Source organism: Coturnix japonica, chromosome 13 (assembly GCF_001577835.2).
Source record: "Coturnix japonica isolate 7356 chromosome 13, Coturnix japonica 2.1, whole genome shotgun sequence".
Taxonomy (NCBI): Eukaryota; Metazoa; Chordata; class Aves; order Galliformes; family Phasianidae; genus Coturnix; species Coturnix japonica.
Genome location: NC_029528.1, coordinates 466328 through 489108, shown reverse-complemented (window position 1 = coordinate 489108; position 22781 = coordinate 466328). Strand labels below are relative to the sequence as shown.

At 53.7% G+C, this 22781-nt stretch overlaps 1 protein-coding gene across 3 annotated transcripts; it reads left to right on the top strand.

Annotated features, from left to right (window-relative positions):
• The first annotated feature begins 1514 nt into the window (after positions 1-1514).
• On the top strand, positions 1515-21378 carry SH3RF2 (SH3 domain containing ring finger 2). Of its 3 annotated transcripts, none has more exons than XM_032447502.1 (9): positions 1515-1600; positions 2077-2527; positions 10705-10974; positions 12386-12481; positions 13659-13967; positions 15726-15823; positions 16519-16700; positions 17794-18137; positions 18814-21378. In XM_032447502.1, the coding sequence occupies exons 2-9, from the start codon at positions 2156-2158 to the stop codon at positions 19093-19095; spliced, it is 1953 nt and encodes a 650-aa protein (XP_032303393.1). In that variant the 5' UTR covers positions 1515-1600; positions 2077-2155; the 3' UTR covers positions 19096-21378. The 3 variants fall into 3 exon arrangements, with proteins under 3 accessions (XP_032303393.1, XP_015731022.1, XP_015731023.1); XM_015875536.2 differs by lacking the exon at positions 1515-1600 and adding an exon at positions 1747-1967; XM_015875537.2 differs by lacking the exon at positions 1515-1600 and having other exon boundaries at positions 1978-2527; positions 15729-15823.
• The last annotated feature ends 1403 nt before the right edge of the window (positions 21379-22781 follow it).

The window sequence follows — 22781 nt, the reverse complement described above, 5'->3', positions numbered from 1 at the left end:
CTTCTCACAGGAGCTTCCAGTCACACCCATTGACCACAACTAGTTCAAATCAGGTCTTAGGAAAAGTTGAAAGAATTTTTAAAGGACTCGAGAACAAATTGCATCTGAGAACAGCACTACCTGTGAGCACAAACTTAGCTGCTCAGCTTCAACCCCATCAGTTCCCAACTGCGGTATTTTGTAATTCATTTCCAGTCAGATGGAAACACACCATGTGTGTATGAACTGCAGCACAGAAATAGAAAAGAATATGTAAAAAACAAAAAAAAAAAAAAAGAACACGACAAAAAACAAACTTCCAAACCTGTTCTCAGTGCGGCTCATGTCACACGCTGCATTCTAAAGCAGCAGCCCAACACATGATGTTGATCTCAACGTCATTCATTACAAAGCGTGCACTGTCAGCCAAGCGCCAATCAAACATATGACAGACTACAAAGAAATACCAAGGTAAATGGAGACCTGAGATGAAACAGAGTGAAGTAATTGTTTCTGTGCATTATCCTGAAGATGTCAGTGTTTAATTCAGCCAAATGGCCACCATTTAAAACTAAAAGTTTCTCCACCAAAATCACTCTGTGGGGAACAGATATTGAAAGGAGCACATCTACTGTGGCTGCTGAATGCTGCTGGAAATAGCCCTCCCCAGAGAGCTGAAATGTCCTGCACTCTCAACACCACTGCACTGTGTGTAAAAGCACCAAACAGAAATAAACCCTTTGGGTCTACAGTCCTTTCCTCCAACTCACTGGCTGCAAACACACAGTTGAGATTGCGGCCATCCCTGCTGCAGCGGTTGGTGCTGCACATGGAGCTCCCAGCCAGATGGCAAATCCCTCTGAGCCAAAGCCTGTGGGTGCAGTGTGCCCAATGGGCCCGGCCTGCCCAGAAATGGAGCTGTGCAAAGTAGATCTCATAGAACTGCACCCTCCCACCCCTCACAGCCCCTATGGAAGCCGTGCTGGGATGGTGAGGGTGGAGGTGACCCAGTGTTTGGAGGATGGTGTGAGTGTCACAGTGCTGCAGGCAGCAGCACCCTCAGCATCACCAACCTATCACTGTGCTGGGAGGATGTGGACACGGCTGGGGCTGCTGGAGCCACTACGGGGACTCATGATGGGACACAGAGCCATGATGCTCAGGCAGCATGATGCTGGCTTCTGCCATCCCCAGCAGCACTCCTGGTCTGCTCAAGCATCCGCAGCTCAGAGCCTGGGAGCAGCACTGCTGGTGCCCAGCCCTGGCCCAGCTGTGTGTGAGGGTGTTCATGGCCATGGGCACCCCATGACCAAGGCAGGGTGAGCCCCAGCGGTGGGAAGCTCACACTCCCCAAACATCCATGTTCACACACCATCTCTGGGGGAGGTTTCGGCACAGGCGGCACTGCTCTTACCTGGCCAGCACACGGAAGGTGCTGCTCTCCCACAAGCTGTGACTTGAGCCCAGAGCCGCCTGCCCGAGCACAGCCAGCACAGCCCCGAAGGAGCCAAACGGGTTGAGTGACTTCGTGCTGTGGGAGGAATAATCTTGCTGGGCTGTGGGAGCTGAGGCAGCCTGGCTGGTGAGGACGTCGGCACAGAGCTCCCCACGGCCCTCTAAGGTAAAACAGGATGATAGTTGTGTTTGGAGGGCTTTTTATAGAGCTGCTGTCAAAACCGGTAGGCAGAGAGCTTAATTAGGACTGATCTTGGGAGCGAGGCGGTGCATGGGTGTGTGAGGGGCTGCTTGGAGCTGGAGCTGGGAGTAAACAGCTCAGGTTGATCTTACCGAGCTGTGCTGGCTGCGCCCTCTCTGTGCTGTGCCACCAGATGCCCACAGAACAGAACAGGAGCTCTGGGAGCTCCATGGGGTGCTGCAGGGACGGTGCCCGCCCTGCCCCACTGCACGGTGCCATGCGGGGCTGCTGGGCACGGCCCCCTCGCTCCTGAATCAGTACTGACTCACCGCAGCTTGGATGGGAGTGCAAAGTAGGTATTTGCAAACGGGCTCGTGAGGCGCTGCCTTGCCATGTAGGTGGGATGCGGTACAGGCTCCAGCAGCCGAGCTCTGCTCTGATTCCTCCTCCCTTCGGCACAGGGTGCCTACCGCAGCCCAGAGCCTGTGTCCGTGCTATGTGGACGTCTCAAGCAGAGCCGTGACGGCAGCTCAGCTGACGATGGATGACCTGGCTCTGCTCGACCTGCTGGAGTGCCCGGTGTGCTTCGAAAAGCTCGATGCCACAGCCAAGGTACTGCCGTGCCAGCACACGTTCTGCAAGCCCTGTCTGCAGAGGATCCTCAAGTCCCAGAAGGAGCTCCGGTGCCCTGAGTGCAGGACACTCGTCCTCTGCGGCATCGAGCAGCTGCCAGCCAACCTGCTGCTCATCCGCCTGCTGGATGGTGTCAGGTACGGGCAGAATGCACCCCGCTTTGGCTCCATTCAGCGCTCAGGGCTCCTGTCCTCCCCTGCCTGCATCCGCAGGGCCCCGCGAGGTCTGCAGCTTGCCCAGCACCGGCTGCCCACCGCCCCCAGGAGCCTCACGGATGGGGTAAGCAGCGCCCGCGCTCGTCACTGTGAGCACACAGCTCTGTCCCTGTGTGCCGGGAGTGCCAAACCGCCATGCCAGTAATGCTGCACAGATGTTTGGAGTAAGAGAGATTGTTCTTTTGTTTGCAAATCTGGCTGCTGTTTTCCTTGTGATATTTCTCTGGAGCTCACCGTAGTAGTAACTGCACTGAGCCCCAGGCTCAGACAAATGCAGTTTGCCTTCCTCTTTATACAAACTTTGCTGCTTTTCTCTGAAGCTTTCTGGTCCCTCCTGACTCTCAGGAGTCATTTCTGATGCTTTAACTTTCAGGAGGTTCACTGGTTGTGATAGCCATCAGATGGGTCACTGCAGGGCTGTAACTATCAGAGATGGAGAAATGCACCTCAGTTTCCTCAGAATTACAGAGGAAGGATATTTCTGCCCCTAGCAAAACGCCTTGAGATTCAGTGATGAAAGATACTGAACTCTACTTTCATCTAGGGATGCTTTCCTTGGCTAATTTTAAAGCTGTAAGCTGTTCCTGTCATTTTCTCTAACAGTACAAAAGCTTTTTTGAAATAATTAGGATGTGGCATGAGAGGGAGCCTGCCTCTGCCTCAATTGGGGCTCATATTACTGAATTTCCTTTTCTTCCACCTGCACTACTCAGTGTCGTGTCTCTGATCAGCCCAGGGCACACCTCAGCCTTGCAGACATGGACAGACTCGCAGTAGATCTGTCTCTGCTGTGCCGTGGAGGCCCCATACTGCTGTCCGGCTGTGAGCTCTGTGCAGTAGGGGATGGTGCACAGCCAGGGGCCTCAGGGCCACAAGAGGGTCATCCTGCCTCCAAGCCAACCATTGGAGCTTATGGGCTGGGGTTTCCTGCAGGGAAACATCCAGCACGGCCCCGAAATGCCTCAGATGGAGGGCAGCTGGACACAGGGTGTGCAGCACACAGCTTTCATCTCTCACCCCTTGCACATTCCTTTACCTGTGCTCGGGATGGTCAGGGACTGCTGTGGGCATTGCTCAGTGGCAGCTCCCTGCTTGGCGAAGGCAGCAGAAGCCCCGTAGTGCTTCTATTACTACTACTTTTACTATTATTATTATCATCATTATTTAACAAGCACTGCTCTTCCAAAGCAGAAATCTGGGCTCACGATTATTTTTAGATCACTTCTGTGAAAAAGTTAGAACTGGGCTGATTTCCTTTTCCTCCAGCATCCTCAAGGCTTTGCTAACACTCCTGGAATGACCCCATTACCAACATCCCAAAGCAGGGGCAAAAGTGCTCACTGTCAGCCATGAAGTGCCCCACTCACAGGCAGATCCCAAGCAGTGCTCAGTGCTCAGTCCCCAGGAACGTGGCTGTCCCCACCACCCCATGGCCGCAGCCATCCAGCAGTTGCTCAGGTAGTGCTGAGATTGCTGCAGGGCTTCCTGCAGTTGTGATTCTGGGCTCCCACAGGACGGCCGCCCCCAAACAAGTGCTTGCTCTAATTTGGGAGCCCAGAGAACAGCTCTCTGCATCCTGCTCCTCCACAGCTGCTCTCCTGCTGCTCATGGTGCAATGCTCCCTGCGCTGGGTGGTGGTAGGGTCCCCAGAGAAGGACCACCTCCACCTGCAGGCTGCTGATTGCCGTTGGGATGTGCACCACTTCATGCTACAGAGCAAATAAAATTAGCACACACCGTGCTGCACTGCAGCCTGGTGCACCGTCAAGGCAGGATAGAAGACACATTTTGTTTTACAAAAAAGACCATCTATAAATAAACTTCCTTTACTCCGTGGAACTGAGAAATCACAAGTTCGAGTGAAGTTTCGCCTCCCAGAGATGTTTTCTTGCCAGCTTGTTGCTCTTCATCCACATAAGCATGACAAAAACACCATCTAAATCATTGCAAGCAAACCAAAGATTTGCACCTCTCAGCATGCAAAATGCCAGCAGCCCCAACAGAGCTGCAACACCTTTGGGAGCACAGGAGCTGCAAGGAGCCACAGAGCTGCAGCTGCAGCCCATCCCAAGCTCTCTCTTACCTGCCCATCATCTCCCCTCTCCCCATGCCATGCCCAGCCCAGCCAGCTGAAGGTGGCAGTACTGAGGGCCACTGCCCAGGAGGCAGCTCAGGGACCTGGACCCTGGGACTGTCTGTGCTGAGGACTCGATTTTGGATTTTCAGGATCTCCATGTAATAAACTGTCTGGAACTCAGGAATGAAAGCATTTGGTAGGAGGTGAACACACAAATAATTGACACTGAATCCTTTGAACTCCTCGGAGCCGCCCCTACCGTGTGCAGGACGTGATTCTTGCTGCACCAAAGCATCCCTTTACCCAGCCCCAGCCTGGACATGTGGGCAGCAGGAAGCTGTGATGGAAAGCAGCACTCCTGGCCTGTGCCATGCAGGGCAATAACATGTGGGGCCAGGGCAAGGACAGGGCTCTGAGCCCTGCAGCGGGCCAGGACTGCACACCATACTGCCTCACCTTCAGCAGCTCTCTGCAGGAGCCGCGCACTGCAGCCATCCCTCCTGCACATTGTGGGAGACGGGCAGATAACATCTCTACAGGATAAAAATACACCGCACTCCAACGTTGCCACCTTCACATGGGCACTATATATAGAGCCCGTGCTCGGTATTTTCTGCTCCTCCAGAAACATCTCCAGCTCCTTTCTGAATTTGACAGACAAGATTTGGATTGCTGGATCTCAGTGAAACCTCACTCGGAGCCACCCCATGGCTGCACCCAGGAGGGCCAAACACATCTCTGTCCCATTTGCTTCACAACCCCCTGGAAGAGAAGATATGGTCGCTGTGCTGTCACAGAGCTGTGTTATACCAGGCACAGAGCTGTGGGGGGAAGCCCAGCTCCATGCAAGGCCAGCCTGCCCTAAGCCATTCCCACCTATACAGTCCAGTGCTGAATGCGTGGGGTCTGGTGACTCTCTGGAGGACAGATTTGCCCCAGTTCACCTCCACTGCTCCTGCCAGCGTGACTCAAGTGTCTGTCTTTGCCCTATACATGTTCTCCATTGCATGGTTTTCCCTCCTCTGCACGTTGTTTTAGTTTCTCTCGTCTATGGTAGAGGTGAGCCACATCAGTATCCATTACCCAGCAGTGCATACCCCAGAGAGCTGCATTCAACAGCATTACACTCAGCTGTAGCTGTGAAGCAGAACTGGAGCTGCACACAGCGTGGTACCGGGGAGTCCATCTGTCCTGGGCAGAGACAGCTGCAGGGAGAACAGCACCGTGGAGCAGTGGGGCAGGCAGGGTGCCATACAGAGCCCACACAGCACTGAGGAACCCACTGTGTGTCTCCAGGCACAGCAGGGCTGGGTGCTTCTGGGCCACTTTGTGCAGGGCACTGGGACAGCAGCAGGAGCCAGTTTCCCTGGTTCCACAAAATGAGGTGCTGAGCTGCAAATACATGAAAGTGTTTTAATTTGTTACCAAGGCAATGAGTCAGACTCAGATGGCGAGTCAGGAATAGAACAGCAGGATTTCTGCAGGGTAACGCATTCACCTCTAAGCACCGTGGTCACCGAGGAGGCTGAAAGTCTGAGGCTCTTTGCCGCTGCTGCTTGCCATCACCTGGCTTCCACTCAGGTACATACAGCTCAGCACCTGGATGGACTGCACTGCACTCCTTGGCATGGACACTGGGACAGGCATGTTCACACTGACTCTGCTGGGCAAAGCTCGGCAGTGCCCAAGAAGAGCACAGCTCATGGCAGTGAGAATGCCTGTGCCATGCTTCGGGCTGAGCCTTCTCTTTACCTCTCCTCTGCTCTCCTCACAGGGGAATCTGCAGTGCTTGCCCCTCAGTGCAGTGATTTGCTCTGCTGTTACTAATTTTCAGCACTTAGACTCAGGACTGCACTGTGTGAGGCACCGTACAACTCAATGATGACAAATTTAGAAGAAAACCTATTCCTTAGGAACTGTAAGTGGGTGACTGAGCCCAGCTTTCCATTCCTGGCCTGGGGAAGGCCCCTCTTCTACCACTGCCAGGAAGGAGGACACAGCTTGGACGCTATTTCTGAGAGACAAATATCTCTCTTGTGGAAATCAGATCCCATACTGGGTTTCCTTCGGGTCCAGGACAACCAGGAACTCAGAAGTTCTGAATGGTTTTGCAAGGAAGGGAGAGCAAGCCTTGCCTGCTGGGAAACCACATCTGCTGGGATCATGCATGCCTTGGTTTCAGAGGCAGTCAGACTCCTTTGGGAAGTGGAAGGCCAGAGGGAGGAGAGCAGCTCCTTCATCTTGCTCCAGGCCTGGGCTACAGCGAGCGCAGCCAAGGGCATGTGGGCAGTGATTGTTCTAGGTCTGACCCATGGGTCAGTCAAGGGCAGTGCATCACACATCACACAGTGACTGTAAACTTACCATCAAAACATCTGCTAGGCAAAGGCTGCAGAGGAATGGAGAGATGCACCATCCCTAAGTGAGCACTTTGCTGAAATAACATGAAGGCAAAGCTTTGCCATTGCAGGGCAAAAGCAAAGTGCAGAGAGGAGCTAGGTTTAATCAGAGGCAAGGACATGGCACAGAGACACTGACATCCTGCAGCCTTGTGAGCCACTGCCTCAGCCCCTCCACAGCTCTGGCACTGCTTCACAGCACTGCTCCACCACAGCCCGATGGGCACAGCTTCCCTTTGGCACAGGGATGGCACTGCAGTCAACATGGACCCATGTGGATGGGAAGTGGAAAGGAGCAGCGCTGGGGTTCCTCCCTGCATGGCAGGCAGACGTGGCAGGGCCACGTGGTCCCGAAGCAGCGGGTCATGACAGGGCATGCTGAGGGCTGACACATTTGTTTTCCATGAGGCTTAGAGCCATGACACGCAGTGCAGCCGCCATCGCAGCGTGCTGAATGCAGCACTGCCAGCCACCTGAGAGTGGCTGCACAGGGCAACAGTGCAGAGGGCCCAAAGGCAGAGCAGAGCCCAGCCCTGCTCCAGGTGTGGGTCCCAGCTCAGCCCTCAGCTCCACATCACAACCACACTCTGTCTGCACGGAGGAGCATAGCTCTGAAACAAGGCCAGGCGCAGGTGGAACACCTGCATTGCTGCATCTTGGCACTGGCTCTGCATGCCTCAAACCTCTCTTGTGGCTTCATATCAGCCAGGTGAAGCCTAATATGGCCTTGTCCTCCACCACAGCTGCTGTGCAGCTCTGCAGAGCCCCAGGGCCAGGAGCAGCAGCACTGAGTCACAAACTGTTGCAGAGCCCTCGGTAAGGGCTGCTCTACAACTCCTGACATCACTGTCTCTGTGAAGCCAGATCAGCAGCAGGCACAGCTCAACAGGGGTTTGATCCCGAGGTCCACGGCCTCCTAGGCACAGCTGCTCTCCCCACTCTGCTGCCCCTCATGTTGCACAGGCTGCTCTGTGACCCTCTTCACAGCCCCGCTTGCCCTCCAGTTTCTCAGCTGTGTGCTGTGCTCCCATGAGTGGCTGCAGCCTCCAGCTTGTACCCGCAGCTTCCCGTGCCCGTAACCCCTCCATGCCCCGCAGGAGCACAGACCCGCCCTGGCGCTGGCTGGGAGCGACTGCTGGCACCTGGCAGGTGGGAGCAGACCTGGGAGGGGAGCTCAGAAACCACAGCTGTCTGAGCCCTCAGACGTAATTACCCGAGGAGATGGGAGCGACGGGTTCGCTTCGGATGGCTTTGTTCTGTGTGATGAGGCGGGAGTTATCTCCTCTGCCGAAAAGCAGAAAAACAGAATTGCAGTGGCAATTAATTTACATTCAAATGGCTCCTTTCATCCGGCTGGATCTCGGAGGGCCCTGAACACTGCGCTATCACAAAGGAGATCACGACGGCAGCTCCCGGTACCACAGGCAGTGCACACATTGCCCAGCACAGGCAGTGCTGCCGGGCGCACCATGCACCGGCTCTGCCAGCATCCAGCTGGTCCCCAGTCCCAGCACCAAGCTGGGCCTCCCCCGTGACCCGAGAAGCCCCACGTTCCTTTCGGTATCTGCTGTGAGGATGTGCTCACATTCACTCGCTGTCAATAGCGAGGAGGTTATAACGAGCCCATTGAAGATAATTACAGCGCGTTTCTCTCAGCTATGAGGAGCTGCTTTGTGTCGCTCCCTTACACACGCATGCATATATTCAATCTGTGTCTTTGTTTTGTACAGAGGGAGGCTCAGACGCGTTGGATGACTGAGTGCCTGGCGCAGCGGATGCCAAATGCCCAAAATAATTAAACAATCCTCTCTCCCTTCTCAGCCTCAAATCCAGGGGGTGGGAGCGGTCACACACAGCGCAGCTGCAAAGAGAGCAGAGCAGTGCTGGGCTGGGCTGCTCCTGCTGCAGGTGTTCCCCAACAGACCAAAACTGTGCATAGTTTTGTGATTCTAAAGAAGCACAGACGCATTAACATTAACAATCAGGTGTCTGCATCCACAAGTCCAACAACAAGTTCCCGTCCTCTGGGAGCACTGCTGCCTTCTCCAAGGTCTTGCAGATGAGCAGTGACTGTTCAGGGGTAATGACTTCCTCACCCTGCAGGGCTGAGTTCTGCACACAGACATCCCATCCCATCCTGCTCAGCACTCAGTTCTGGCCCACATTTCTGTCTGATTAGAACTAACTTTGTGGAGGGTCTGACGGTCCTTCTTCTTGCTGAAGGAAGAACATTCCAGACTTCTCAGCACCCCGTCACTCTTTTCCCTTTAGTAGTAGGTTTGCATTTCATTTCAGAGTTTCTCTTATTTTCAATACATTTCCATAACTTGTTCTTGGTGCCTTTTATGTTTGGCCTTATTTTGCTGTGCAGCCACTCTCTCATCATCCCCTGACGTTTGTATTCCTTTTCTCCACATCTGCTTCCACAGTCTGCATGGGTCCTTTTGTTTTCTGGTGCTGCTAACACAAGTGATCCTACCTGTGCTGTGTCCTGGGCTGACACGGGCTCACGGCTGAGCTGCCCTGTGCTGCACTGCGATGCTTTTGCAGTGTGTTTCCTTGCAGTGGCAGCACTGCTGGTTCTGTACTTCCCGGCCAGGCACTGAGTGGGGATGGGATGGGATGGGATGGCAGAACAAAGCTCTCCTGAATTTGGTTGTAATGATTTCCTTTTTTTTCCCCCACCAAAGCACTTTCAGTGTTACTAAGCCAAGTGCATGTGTTTACTATTACTGCAAATTAACAGACAAGATGAGTCAATTAGAACAAAACATTAAACTAATTGCTTCCTGTTCCAAATGCTTTGAAGAAAATGTAGCACATAAAATTTTTCTCCTCCTGGTTCCTTTCTCCTCGTGTCAGCATTTGGGAGCACTGGGAGATGTTCTCTTCCCCAGACTGCAATCCTTTCCTATGCTCCTTTGCTCTCCCCAAACAAACCAGCACCATGTTTCTCTCCTCCCCTTCTTGCTCTCCCAGGGGTCCAGGCTGGGCATGTGCTGTGGGGACCATTCTGGGGAGCTGATGTGAGCCCAGATGGAGTTCAGCTGACGAGTGCTGGAACTTCAGTGTCCAAACACAGCCTGCGCTAAAGCAGCAGTTATGTGACCGTTGCCCCAGAGGATGCTGGTTCCCCAGCTCTGAGTGCTGCCATCTGAGCAGCAGCCCCATCCGTGGGCACAGCACAGCCCTGCTGAGCCACTTCACTCTGTGCTTTGTGCTTCACACAACATGGCAACGTTATAAAGAACTGGAAGCACAAACACAGGTTGCCCTGTTGTTTTAGGTTGAGCTGCTGTGGGACATAGGACTGTGCTCAAGGTATCTCCACAAGTCCTCCATGAGCACTAAAAGCAAACCTTCCATTCTGATGATTTCCAAAGGCACATCTGGGATTGCTCAGCAGAGCACAGAGACACTGTGGGATGAGCACCTGCTGCAGCTCAGATTTTATTAGAAGGGAACTTAGAGCAGGCAGTAGGATCCCATGGGATGGCTACTTTAAGGCATTAACTCTTCCTTAACATTCTCAGACAAGTTCAGCCAGCTTTTCATCCAGATACGCATTTAGAAGAAGTATTTTGGAATTTGATCTCATTAGAAAAAGACACCAGGAAAGGCTGTGGGCAGTGGGTCGCAGCAAATGCACACTTTAGCCTTATTTTCCTTTTTCCTTTTCCCAGTAATGACAGATGTTTGTGGGGAGCTGTGCCTGCACTGAGCGCTGCTGCCCGGCTGAGCTCTGTGCTGTTCCTCGTCCCACAGGTGCCGCGAGCCAAAGCGCTGTTCTCCTACCGGGGCCACAACCCGGGGGAGCTGCGGTTCAACAAAGGGGACGTTATCGTGCTGCTCCGGCAGCTGGACCAGAACTGGTACCTGGGGGAGCTGAATGGCGTCAGCGGGGTCTTCCCAGCCAGCTCGGTGCAGGTCATCAAGCAGCCTCCCCTGCCACCGCCCCTCTGCAGGGCTCTGTACAACTTCGACCTGAGGAGCAGGGATAAGAGTGAGAACAACGACTGCCTGTCATTCCACAAGGTAACACCGCCCTGCAGGAGATGGGCAGTACGGGCTGGGCCGGTTCTCTCCCTTAGATTGCATTGCATTCTGCTGCCTCGCAGCACCATAGCAGCTCTCTGCTGAGAGCCAGGAAGGTTTCCAAGCCCCACCAGACACTGACAGCAGTGACTAAAACCAGCTTCCCCCGAGGGGGTGCACGGACATAGGCAGAATGAGAGCATCCCGGGAGAGCACAGTGCGACCCTGAGCAGCCACTTCAGGCCCCGGTTTGGCTGCTGGAGTGGGTGAGCAGCAGCTGCTGGTGGCAGTTTGCTCTCCCACCAGAACACTGAAGGAGAACCTGAAAAGATACCCAGTGACATATCAAAGAGAATTGCTTGCAGGTCTGAGAACAGTTCTCCGAGACAAATCCAGGCATCCTGCTGGAGGCACATGTTGCAGAGCCGGACCTGAACTTTTCCCAGATTTCCTTTCATTCCCCAAAAGCTGCAGAGCTTGTGTTTGCTCTCGGCTAGAGAATATGGTTTGCAGTGCAACTGCACCTCCCTGCAGTCAACTGTCCCTGCACTGTCACAAGGAGGTGAGGCAGTGCAGAGCACAGCAGGAAGCAGTGCCTGGAAGCAGCAGCATCCCTGCAGAAGCCACTGTCCCTCCCCAGTACAGCATAAATGCTCCCTGCACACTGGCCAGCTGGAAGAAGAGGCACAGGGGCAGGTCTGGGCTCCAGTAGGTCAGGGCTGAATGTGGGGTGCATGTGGGGCAAGAAGCCAAAGAGCCTGCAGTCCCCTGTGCCTCCTGACCAAGAAGAGGAACCAAGGAGAGAAGAAGTGCAGAGCAGCAGGTTGGAGCCCAGAGAGGTTTTCCTCTCTGGGATGCCTGCTCCTGTGCTGCAGCTGCACCTGCCTGATGTGCTGCACAGCTCGAGCTCATTCTTCAGGAGCAGAACTGGCTGTGTTACATAGACCTTCGAAAAGCCCCACCTGCCACCCACCCCTGCCATCATACTTCCAACACCTGCACTGCAATAGCATTGGGCCATTTCAGCTCCTGAAGTAATGGACTGAGGACTGTGGCAGCGTGACACCTGCTGCCCCACCACTCACACAGCCTTTTTTTCTTGGTTTGGAGCTAAAATGCCATTTTTGTTCTTTGTTCTGGGCATGATGATTGCAGAAACATTTCCACATGGAAATAGCAAATAGCACCTCTGTGTCTGACATTCCTTTGCCAGGCTTGTGCCCATGTCCGCATTCAGCCACGCTTGCATCCTTAAACAAAAACTACGCTTGAGCGTTGTGCTGAACAAGCACTTGCATTTGGGAACAAAGGCACACCAGAAGGAGCAGCGGGTTTGGCAGGGGAGCAGCACTGAGGTGCAGCATTGTGAAATGTGGGGCGAGCCGCCCGCTAACAGAGCTCTGCCTTGCAGGGAGACATCATCACCGTCATCAGCAGAGTCGATGGCAACTGGGCTGAGGGCAAGCTGGGCGACAAAGTGGGCATCTTCCCCGTGCTGTTCGTGGAGGTGGGTACAGCCCTGGCACAGCACTGCTGGGCTCTGTGGTGTGGGGAAGGTGGGGGCAGAGATGGGGCAGCAGGCAGAGCCCGGCTGGGCCCTCACAGCACCACTCCAGACACAAACTGTGGTGGGACTGAGTGGGAGTCTGGCACCAACAAGAATTCCTCGAAACAGAGTTAACACTTACAATCACCATAATTACAGCAAGCACCTCTTTGTGGCTGTTTTATAAAAGGGCAGAGGTAGAATGTCCTGTTTGAAGCTCTAATATATTGGGTAAGACATCTTTTCATTTAATTAAATCGTTTTAACTCATTTAAGTCTGACATTAACAGAAATGAGCCAGGCAGGGCCACACAGAGCCACCAAGGAGTCAGGAATTAACTATGGTGGAGGCAGCGGTGGGTCTGATCTGGGAGGAATGGGGCTTTCCTGGCTTCAATGCTCCCATCTGTGCCCTTTAATGGGCCTCTGATTCTATAGAAGGCAGAGAAGTTGGGCTCTGGCTGCGGTTTAATTGCACAGAGAAAAGACGCTATGACCACCCTGTATGTGTACATGTGTACGCATGACTTTTTAAACCACACTGTAAGAAGTGAGGAGGAAGGAAATGCACAAATAACCCATGCAGCAGAATTAGAGCACTGAGCAGCAGCTCCCTGCCCCACGCCAGCCACCGCCATTCATCCCCAGCCGGGCGCATTGCCTCATATGAGTGGGTGAGAATCTCCAAGTTTTGCAATTTGTTCATGTCAGCAGTAAATCATGATTAATTCCTCTGGCAGCCATCCTGGTGAAAAACACTGTCACCACATGCCCTTTGTATTAATGCTGTAGTGATCAGCAGTTTCCAAGAAACACTGCTTGAACATTACCTCTGTAAGCTCAGGGCCGGGCCCTTCCCGTATGCACCGCCGATATGAGGCCAGGCTCTGCTCAGCAGCATTATCCCATGGGCTGCAGGGGCACAGTGGGGTCCAGCCTTGCTCAGAAGCTGCAGGCAGTGGGGACTCAGTGACAGTGGATAACTTGGTGTTCAGGACTTGTTGCTGTAGGCACGGCAGGGAAGCACACGAGCCCCATGTTGCACAGATCCCCATCAAGCTGGTTGTATCCTGCCTGCGGCTGTACTGCTGAAGAAGGACCAGCAGCACCCCCCGGGCCTTCCCTCTGTCTCTTGCAGCCTAACACGACGGCACGGCAGCTCCTGCAGAGCAGCAAAGGCTCCTGGCCCACCCCGCTGCGCTGCACACCGCTGAGCGTGGCCTCCCACAAGGTACAGGGCCAGGAGCTGCACAAGGCACCCAATGCCCGGCGCAAGAGCCTGCGTCCCTTCTCCATCACCACCGCCCTCAACACACTGAACCGCATCGTGCACGCTCCTGCTGACCGCCCCACGCTGCGCATCAGCTCCCCGGTGCTCATCAGCTCCAGCAACCCCAGTGTGGCCGCGGCCGGCAGTGAGGATGCGCCCAGAGGGACCCCTACCCAGGTGAGGCTGCAGGACATCATGGGGCTGGTGGCTGGATGGAGGGTTTGAGATCATAGTATCATAGTATCATAGTCTCGTGTGGGTTGGAAGGGACCTTAGAGATCATCGAGTCCAGTCCCCGGGATTCGAGCCTCTATGTAGCAGAGCGGCACTTCTACCACTTGCGCCACAGGGGGGATTCGAACTCCGGGCCCCAGTGTTGCAAGGCGGCGTCCTTAACCACTGCGCCACGGGGGCACACACCGGGGCACTGGGGAGATGATGTGTAATGGTGTGGCACTGACAGCGCCCGGGGGAGAACAGCTCAGCAGGATGTTGGGGACATTTTTGAACAGGGGAGGTCAGTTCTTAGTGCCCAGGGAACCCTGGGAACCCATAGGAAGAAAGGGACTGGAGTCCCCTCCTTTGAGATCTCCAGACCTCCTCGACGTGGCCCTGAGCACTGCTCTGGGTGGCAGTTAACAAGGGCCCATGGGCCATGCCATCATCCTGAGCCCCACCATCAAAGCCCATCTGGAGCCCTTGATTTTGGGAGTATTCATCCACTGAGCTCTCCCTGGAGGCCGCTGCAGGGCAGACTTCTGCTCAAAAGGCAAATACAACAGTGTGAGAGCACCTGAAGGAGCTGTGCCCTCACCTCCTGCTGCTTCCGAGCAGCAATGTTGGTCCTCATAGAAATTGGGGTTGCTGACCTGTACTGAAACCCCTGCTGCAGCTCTCTGCCTGCAGATGGATGGATCCTGAACACTGTGCAGCCCCCAGGCAGCCCTCCTGAGAGCACATCCTCTGCTGGCTGCAGGGGCAAAGAGCCTCATTTCTGCTTCATGCTCCGTCTGAAGATCTCAATACAGGAACTTCACAGATCATCTGAAATGGGAGGAAAAAGGTTTTGTTTAGATTTATGTGGCATCTTTCACACCGAAGGCTGCTCCAACATTTTATAAAGCAATAAGCCAGCCCCTGGCAGTTCGGTGTCCGCACAATAAAACCCAGCAGGCATTTTGTGCTTAGCATTAGCCTGCAAAGAGCCCTGGATATTAGGCCCTCTTTTATGTGAGAGGAAATGAAGCCCTACAATAGAACCATAATTCAATTGAATCGGTACCGTGTCTCATGACCCCAATATAATTTTACCCAAAGTGTCTCGGTGTGAGCTATTGTCAACAGCATAAACCGCAGCACCGATGATGTGCTGCCTGGTCAGGTTTCCTTCCTTCTGAACAACCATTTTTCTCCTGCAGACTCACAGGGATCTTTGTGCTGGGCTGGTTGGTGTGTGAGCACAGAGCGCAGTGAAGCACAGCCACTGCACTGGGGTGGTGCTGGTGGGGGAGCACAGAAACACAACAGAAGGGGCAGCAGTTGCAGAAGGGGAGCGGAGGCTCTGGGAGCGGTGTGGAGCAGTGACAGGAGGTGATGCTGTCCTGGTGCCATTTATCCTGGGCTGCACTGCTGGACACACACACAGCAACCAGCCAGGACAGCTCAGGACATTCACATTCAATTGTTTTGCTCCTGCAATTTGTAAGATTTGTTTTCAAGAGTAAGGGCAGGTCCATGTTCCTTAGCAAAACCTGTGCTGATTGAATGACCTTGCACCTCATTTGCTGGATCTGTCTGCAACAAAATGAGGTTCTGTGTCTCGTTTTCATCTTTTTGGAAGCATGGGTGAGGCCTGTCCAGTGATTTCAATGGCTTCTCCAGTGGCAAAAATAAGCCCCTCTTCACATTAATATACTGCATTCTGTTTTCTCTCAGCAGGTCAGTGCATCCTACTATCCTGCTCCAGGATCACTGAGGCACTCGGCAGCCATTGTCACTCTGCCCCACCTGCAGCATCACCTCTCAGCCAACATGTGAGTCATGCGAATCGTGCTGAGGGTCACACAGCACTCCACATCTCCCCCATCCCCAGCCCAGCAGCTCCCTGGGCTCCTGCCTGCAGGAGGGGCATTGGGGTGCAGGGCTGTGCACCTTGGGCTGGGGACATGCATGGGTGTCCGCAGTTCTGAGCAGGAGCTGCAGGGACTGCTGGGGCAGCTGATCCCAAACGTAGTTGTAGGGTTATGGAAAAATTTAGGTACAGTGCTGGAAAGATTTGAGACAGATTCTGACTGTTCCTGCTGCTGCCACCCAGGCAGAGCACACATCTGCACTACTCATGGTGTGTTGCCTCAGGCCAAGGCTCGTTGGTCCTCCATCCCTTTTGTCAGTGGGCACCTGTATGTTAGGGTAGCACGGCAGCATTCTCCTTGCTCAGTGCCCTTGGCTGGTTACCTGCTGCTTCTGAGACAGACGCTGTGACAAAATCTACAGTTCTTCAGTTCTGCTGGCCCTTCTTTTTCTCATATCCCCTCTGGTCAAACACTGCAGGCAGGTTATTCCCTGCGAGTTATCTCTGCAGTAACAGCAGTGCCCCAGAAGCTGTGCAGGGCCCTCCAAACCCCGTGTTGTGAATGCAGGGCTGGAGGACTTCACTGTGCTGAGCTCCGTCTGCACGCACCGCCGCCTCCCTCCACCACCAGCTGACGTTCTGCTCCTTTGCCAACAGGAAACCCAGCACACCCGACTCGAAGCTGCCCTCGCTGTACGCCTCGTGGACGCTGTCAGCCGCCTCGCTGTCCTCGCAGGGCAGCAACTCAGAGAGCGCTCAGCGACAGAGCCGGGCATTGGAGGCAGCGCTGCCCATGGGGCACACAGCACTGCGGCGCGGCCGCGGCTGCACCAGGAAGAGTGAGTGCAGGGGGACTGTGCTATGGGCTGAGCTATGGGCTGTGTCTGGGATGGATGCAAGGATCCACGAGGTGCTGCCAACATCGAGCAAAGGAAGCAGGAATGGCACTGAGTGCCAGTGTGCCATGGGGAGCAGTGAGCCCTGGTTGAGCAAACAGCACTGGGATGTGCGTTAGTTTTGGTCCTCCAGAGAGAGGTTTGTGGATTGTCACAGAGGACCTCGAGAGCTCCATGTGCAGAGGAAGTTACAGAAGGTTGCATGAGGTATTATCAGGAGTTCTTAAGAAAGAAGCTCAGAACAAAAGGGTAAAACTCAGCAGTGCCATTGTAGGAGTTCTGGTGAGCTCATCTCCTGAATACTTCTCATATTCTGATAACTCCAATAGAGTAAAATTAGAAACGAGCATAGAAAGGATGAGCAACAGAATGGAATAATTTTGTTTCAGGAGCAAAGTTTTACAGCTTAGAAACATCCAAGATACATGAAGTCATGAATAGGCTGCAGGTGGAAAGGTGCACTGAATGTCTGAGCAGCCACAGCACAGTCCCCAGGTTGGGGTGGAGATGGGCAGCGATGCTGGCCGAGGCCCAGCGCATTTGCAAGGGCCACTGCTGGAGGTTTTAGATTCAGCACTGGGTTTATCTTAAAAGCAGTTTTGCTGTAGAGGACCTCACACACCTGTGGTGGCTCTTATTAAAAAATCCATCTTGCAAACAGTGACGCACTGCCAAATAAATAAAGTGCACGACTTCCAGTGTTGCAGCCTGGAGAGCAGCTGCAGATGGAGCAGCCAGTGCAGAGCAACCAATGGCAGCAAACTATAGGGATGAGAGGAGGGCTTGGGTGCAAACTTACAGACATGCTTGGCCAAAAGCATGACTGCAAAGGATGGAGAATAGCAGGTCTGTGGGTGCTGCTTCCCCCATGGCACCTGGGGGGGCTCCATACAGGACAGAGAGGCAGGCAGCACCATGCTGGGCTGGACAGTACTGGGAGTATGTCCTACAGTGCTGTTGGTTCCCGCTGCATGCTGCTGCCCTGTGCTTTCCTGCTGGAACCTCACTAACCAATTTCCCCTACTCTCGCCCCCAGATGGGTCCCTGCAGAGGCCGGCACAGGCAGGGCTGCAGGCTGGCAACTCCCTGCGCCGTGTGCCCACAGCCGGGCTGCAGCCGTACCCACATGATGGCAGCCCGCCCCACAGCAGCCCCGCTGCTGGCACAGCTGAGGTGGGCACGAGGCCCAGCTTCTCCCACGAAGCCCCGCCAGCGCTCACAGTCAGAGGAGGGGAAAGTAGGACTCCATCTGTCTGCAGCTCGGTGATCCTGGACGCCATGGACACACTGGCAAAGAGTGAGTCAGTGCCCCGGCCACCCGCGTCAGCCCCGCCATCCATCCTGGTGAAGCCGGACATGTCCCGTAACAGCAGTGACAAGGTACAGAGTGCTGCCCACGGGCTGATGGGTGCTGCTGGGGTTATCGGTGCTGCTGACTCTGCTGTTGGAATTAAGCCCTTCAGAAAAGCAAAGTGCTGCAGTATGCCTTTCATTGGGAGCCAGTGTTCATCAGTTCAGTGGCAGTGATCAAAATTTGAGGCTTTCTGAGGTCTATGGTGAGGCATGAATCTCACTGAGCTCCCCATAAATCACAGAACCATTAAGGCAGGAAAAGACCTCTAATATCTCTAAATCCAAACCCTACCCACCCCCACTGTTCCCATGGACCATAGAACAGCTTCAGTTGAGAAGGATCCCAAGGATCATTAGAATCAATCCCCACACCACTGGCAGAGCCACCAAACTGCAAACACGTTCCCCCAGTTCTGGAACAACACCAGGGTCAGTGATTCCCCACCCCCTGGACAGTTCACTCCCACATCTGAATGTTCTTTCAGAAAGTAATTTCTCCTTATATCTCGGGTACTGAAAAAGCAAACAGCTGAGCTGGGTGCCGAGCCCTACACTGGGCTGCTCCCTGCAGAGCAGGACAAAGGGAACGTCTTCCTGCCCTTGCCCTGGGAAGAGCACTCCCTCTCCAGGGCACCCAGTGGGTCCTGGTGCTCGAGGTGGGTGCCGCACTGACCCTCATGGTGACACATTGCTTTCCTTACAGCAGGTGAAGACGGTGCGGTTCCAGAACCACAGCCCGCCGCCCAAGAGGCACGGCCCGCAGCCCTCCCCACGCCTGCCCCGCAGCAGCACCGAGTTGGTGTCCACAGCTGAGCCCCTGCTGTGCCAGGGGAGCCCCGAGCCACCTGCACTGCCCTCCCCACGCCTGGGCAGCAGCCCCCTGTACCCCCGCAGGGTGCTGCACCCACGGGCAGCATCGCTGGAGCTGTCAGCACCGCTGACCTTCCCCGTCAGGAAGAGCTACAGCAGCATCTCCGCCAACTGACAGGTAGTGCCCACAGCCCTGCACCCATCTGCCCCTTCTGAGGATGTTGTGGAGCTCAGGGGACCCCCCCCCCCCCAGCACCTGTGGGCCCAGGAGCTGCGCTGGGCCAGGTGTGCAGTGACACAGAGCAGCTGATCCACGCAGGGCATGGGGATGGAGTGGGAGGGGGAGAACACGCACAGCAGGAACAGCGCTGTGTGCTGTGACATCCTTGGGGCTGCAGCAGTGCTCACAGGGATCCAAGCAGCAAGCATCATCTTCCTACAGGATGGGGCTCTGGCTCACGTGCTTTTATTAGTGTTAAGACTACCCATGCCCATCTGACACAATGAACACTGGATCCAAAACTGCTGTAAAATCTCATCCATCATTAATCACATACCAAACCCATAGAATTAGCCTTGTTAGTGACCCAAAACTCACCACAGCCCTGGAGCAGCCCAAGCAAGGGATGCTTTATTTTAGAGCTGAGGGACTGATAACAGTGCCCGTTATCCCACAGCCCTGCACTTGGCTCTGTCAGACCCTTCCTCTTTAAGCAGCAGAAAGGGATTTCCAGCAGCACTAAGTTCTTTGCCTGATGCTCTCTCAGGTACAAGTGGAGGTGCAGGCAGAGAACAGGACAGCTTTCAGCAATGCCCTCAGTGGCACTGCACAGCCCAGAGCCAACACCAGCACTTTGCTGGGGGTTCCTCTCATCCCCTTAAAAATAAACCAGAAACCTCAGCAGCTGTACAGCTGGGAACAACTGCCCCTCTCACAGACAGGTCCAGAGATGAACAGAACCACATTATGCTCAGTGCCACCCATGACAGTGATTTAGCACACACAGCAGCCACGTATCACTCCTACCAACCCCTGCTCAGAACATCACTGCCACAGAACAACATTCCCTTCTGCCAGGACAAACAGCACCGAGGCAGCACTGCACTGCAATGCATTGTGTGGTGCTGAGACTTCACACAGAGCACAAAGGAGTGCACCCAACCTGCTGTGTGATGGCAACCAGTGGGCATCCATCCAGCTGATGGGGAAAGAAAAGGCTCTGCCACTGCATGTGAACGGCTGTGGGCAGAGATGGGGAAAGGCGCTAATTAGAATGGCCACTTTAGTAAGAGCAGGAGGCCATTCTGTGACAGATCCCATAGCTCCTTGCACAGACTATATCGATGTTTTGATGCTATGGCGATACATTCTCTCAACTTATCCAAGATGTGGAGGGAGAGAGAACTGAAAACAGGGCACCACTTAAAGCAGCAGCTCTAATCAGTGCTGCCAAGCTGCTCCCAGCAGGGCACATCTTCCAACCCAGCTTCTCACAGCACCTTGGCTGCACACTGCACTGCAGGCTGAAGGCTCACATGGGTGGAGGGATGTTCCTCTCCCAGCCCCAAGATGAAGGAGAAGCCCATGCAGGAGCTCCAGCAGCAGTGCCAGGGGCTGCCATCAGCAGCACTCCAAGGCCCTGGAACTGCTTCCAAGTGATCCTGTTTAGTTTTCCTTAAGCCACAAGGCAGTACCTGCAAAGGCAAAATCCCAGCCCCAGAGCAGCAGGTTCATATGTATGTTTATCAGTATTTTAGAGGGCTTACTCACTGCTGAATGGCTCTTGAGGTTCATTTGTGCAAAATATTTGTATCACACATAATTATAGTTAGACAGACTTCAGGTTTCCCTTTTCCTTTTCTTCTTTCCTCCTCCCTCCCCAATCACCCCCCATCTCAGTATCTCCCTACCCAAGAAGCCACATCTCAGAGCAGGCAGCGCTCAGCCCAGCTGCATGGTTGGACCCCCATGGGGTTGGGTGCTGACAGCCCCCAGTGGGGCCGTGCACTGCTGACAGGCAGACAAATAGACCACTGGTACCAAACCTCTGACCTGAATGCTTTCTGAAGGCAGCAGGGATCAGACAGTAACTGACTGTGCTCATCAGGCCATGAGTTTTAACATCTCCTTTCTGCGCTGAGCCCAGCAAACGTTGCAGTGAAATGTTACAGCCTCATTGCTGTGAGAGAGAACACAGCAAGGACTATTTTACACATGTATGTTTAGAAACAGGTATACATAATCTTTTCTTATTTGGTGATGGGCAGGAAGAGCAAACAGAATACTGACATTTACCTTCAGCTTGGGAGGCACTTGTATAAACTCAGCAATGCTCAAGATTTTTTTCCATGATGTGAAGTTCATTTTCTTTTTTTTTAAGCGCTTTTCCAATTTAATGTATCACTAAGGAGAAGAAAGAACTCAATAAACAAAAAGATATTCTCTTCCTGGGCTGTATTTGTCTTCAAATGTTTGTTTTCTATTTCTGTAACTGAGAAACAAAGATTTGAAAAACAAGTTTACAAACGTTTACTTACACGTGTCTGACAGCACAGCCTCACTCTGCAGTCTGCAGGTGGATTCAGTGCAGCCACTGCATGGTGCAGGGCTGAATGGAGCTGCAGCACGGACACAGCACAGCACTGCCCAGCACAGGGCAGAACAGAGCTGCAGTGTGGGCATGGCACAGCATGGTGTCAACAGGGGGCCAGGTGCCCTGGGAGCACATTGTGCACCTGACCGGTGTGTGGTCCGTCCTGCAGGGCTGCTGCACTGCTGTTATCCCATGTGCACGCCCACCCCACACGTTGGGGGTGGGAAGGTGGAGCCCATACATACCGTAGGCATGCACTGAGCCCATTCCTCTCACATGCAGACATGGGGAAAGTAACGTTATCCCCACTCAGAGACCTATCTGCTGCCCAAGGAATAAAACATAAGAAGCAGCAGACTCCCTCCCTGTTGGACATGTATCTTACACCCTATGGCAGAAAACCTGCAGTAGGTGGGAGCTGGGACTTCCCTGGAGCCCTGCATGGAGCACAGAGCAGACACAGCACTCCCAGTGCCACACACAGAGCAATGGCAGGTCCTGCACTGAACTCCCCATAGTCTCACACTGCTCAGGACTGATGGAGGCACTGAATGCTGCCCAACTTTGTGCCCAGTAACTCACACCAAAGGTCAGGCGATGCTTCTAACGTGGGGAGACAGCACTGAAGAGAAACTGTTACTGCCTTAAACAAAATAAAGATCCTGCACAGGCTGCTGCTGCCACAGTCAATAATTCTCTATTCTGCTTGGAGAACCTGCAGGGACTAATAAACTCTGAATTCCTGAGCAAGAGGGGATCCCACATCAAAAACACAGTACTGCAGCATGATGTGCAACGGTGAGCAGTCATTCCCATCACCCAAATGGTTTCCATATGGATTTTTATCATATCATTTACAAGGGTAACCAAGGATCAGCTCCCAGCCTCAGCCACGGCTTCAGAGCAGGAAGGGGAGCTCCCAGGCAGGAAGGGCAGCTGTTTATTAACAGCTTTTTGAGAAAAACAAAAGTCAGGTTTTAGCCCTTATTTTAAAAGCTAAACAGCATGGAAGTTTTCATATTTTTACTTCAAAGTTCACCACTATTGAGCTAATTCTGACATGACTGTTTGTGCAGTGATACCTTCATGGTGTTCGGTCACTGATGGCACTGAAAAGCAAAGTACAGAAGCCTCAGTTAGAGATTTACAACCAACTTCTCCACCTGGATCCTAATCTGGCTGGGGGAGAAAGGAGTGCTAAACCTGATATGCTACAATGCTTCTGAGCACACAGACCCCAGCTGGAAAGGAAGATCTGCCACATGAA

What these genes read in the sequence shown, in the direction of transcription:
- SH3RF2 (XM_032447502.1), top strand. Translation starts at nt 2,156, where the DNA reads ATGGATGACCTGGCTCTGCTCGACCTGCTGGAGTGCCCGGTGTGCTTC. An exon ending in ACTGCCTGTCATTCCACAAG is followed by an intron (nt 10,975 to 12,385) that starts GTAACACCGCCC and finishes TCTGCCTTGCAG; the next exon opens with GGAGACATCATCACCGTCAT. An exon ending in CCAGAGGGACCCCTACCCAG is followed by an intron (nt 13,968 to 15,725) that starts GTGAGGCTGCAG and finishes GTTTTCTCTCAG; the next exon opens with CAGGTCAGTGCATCCTACTA.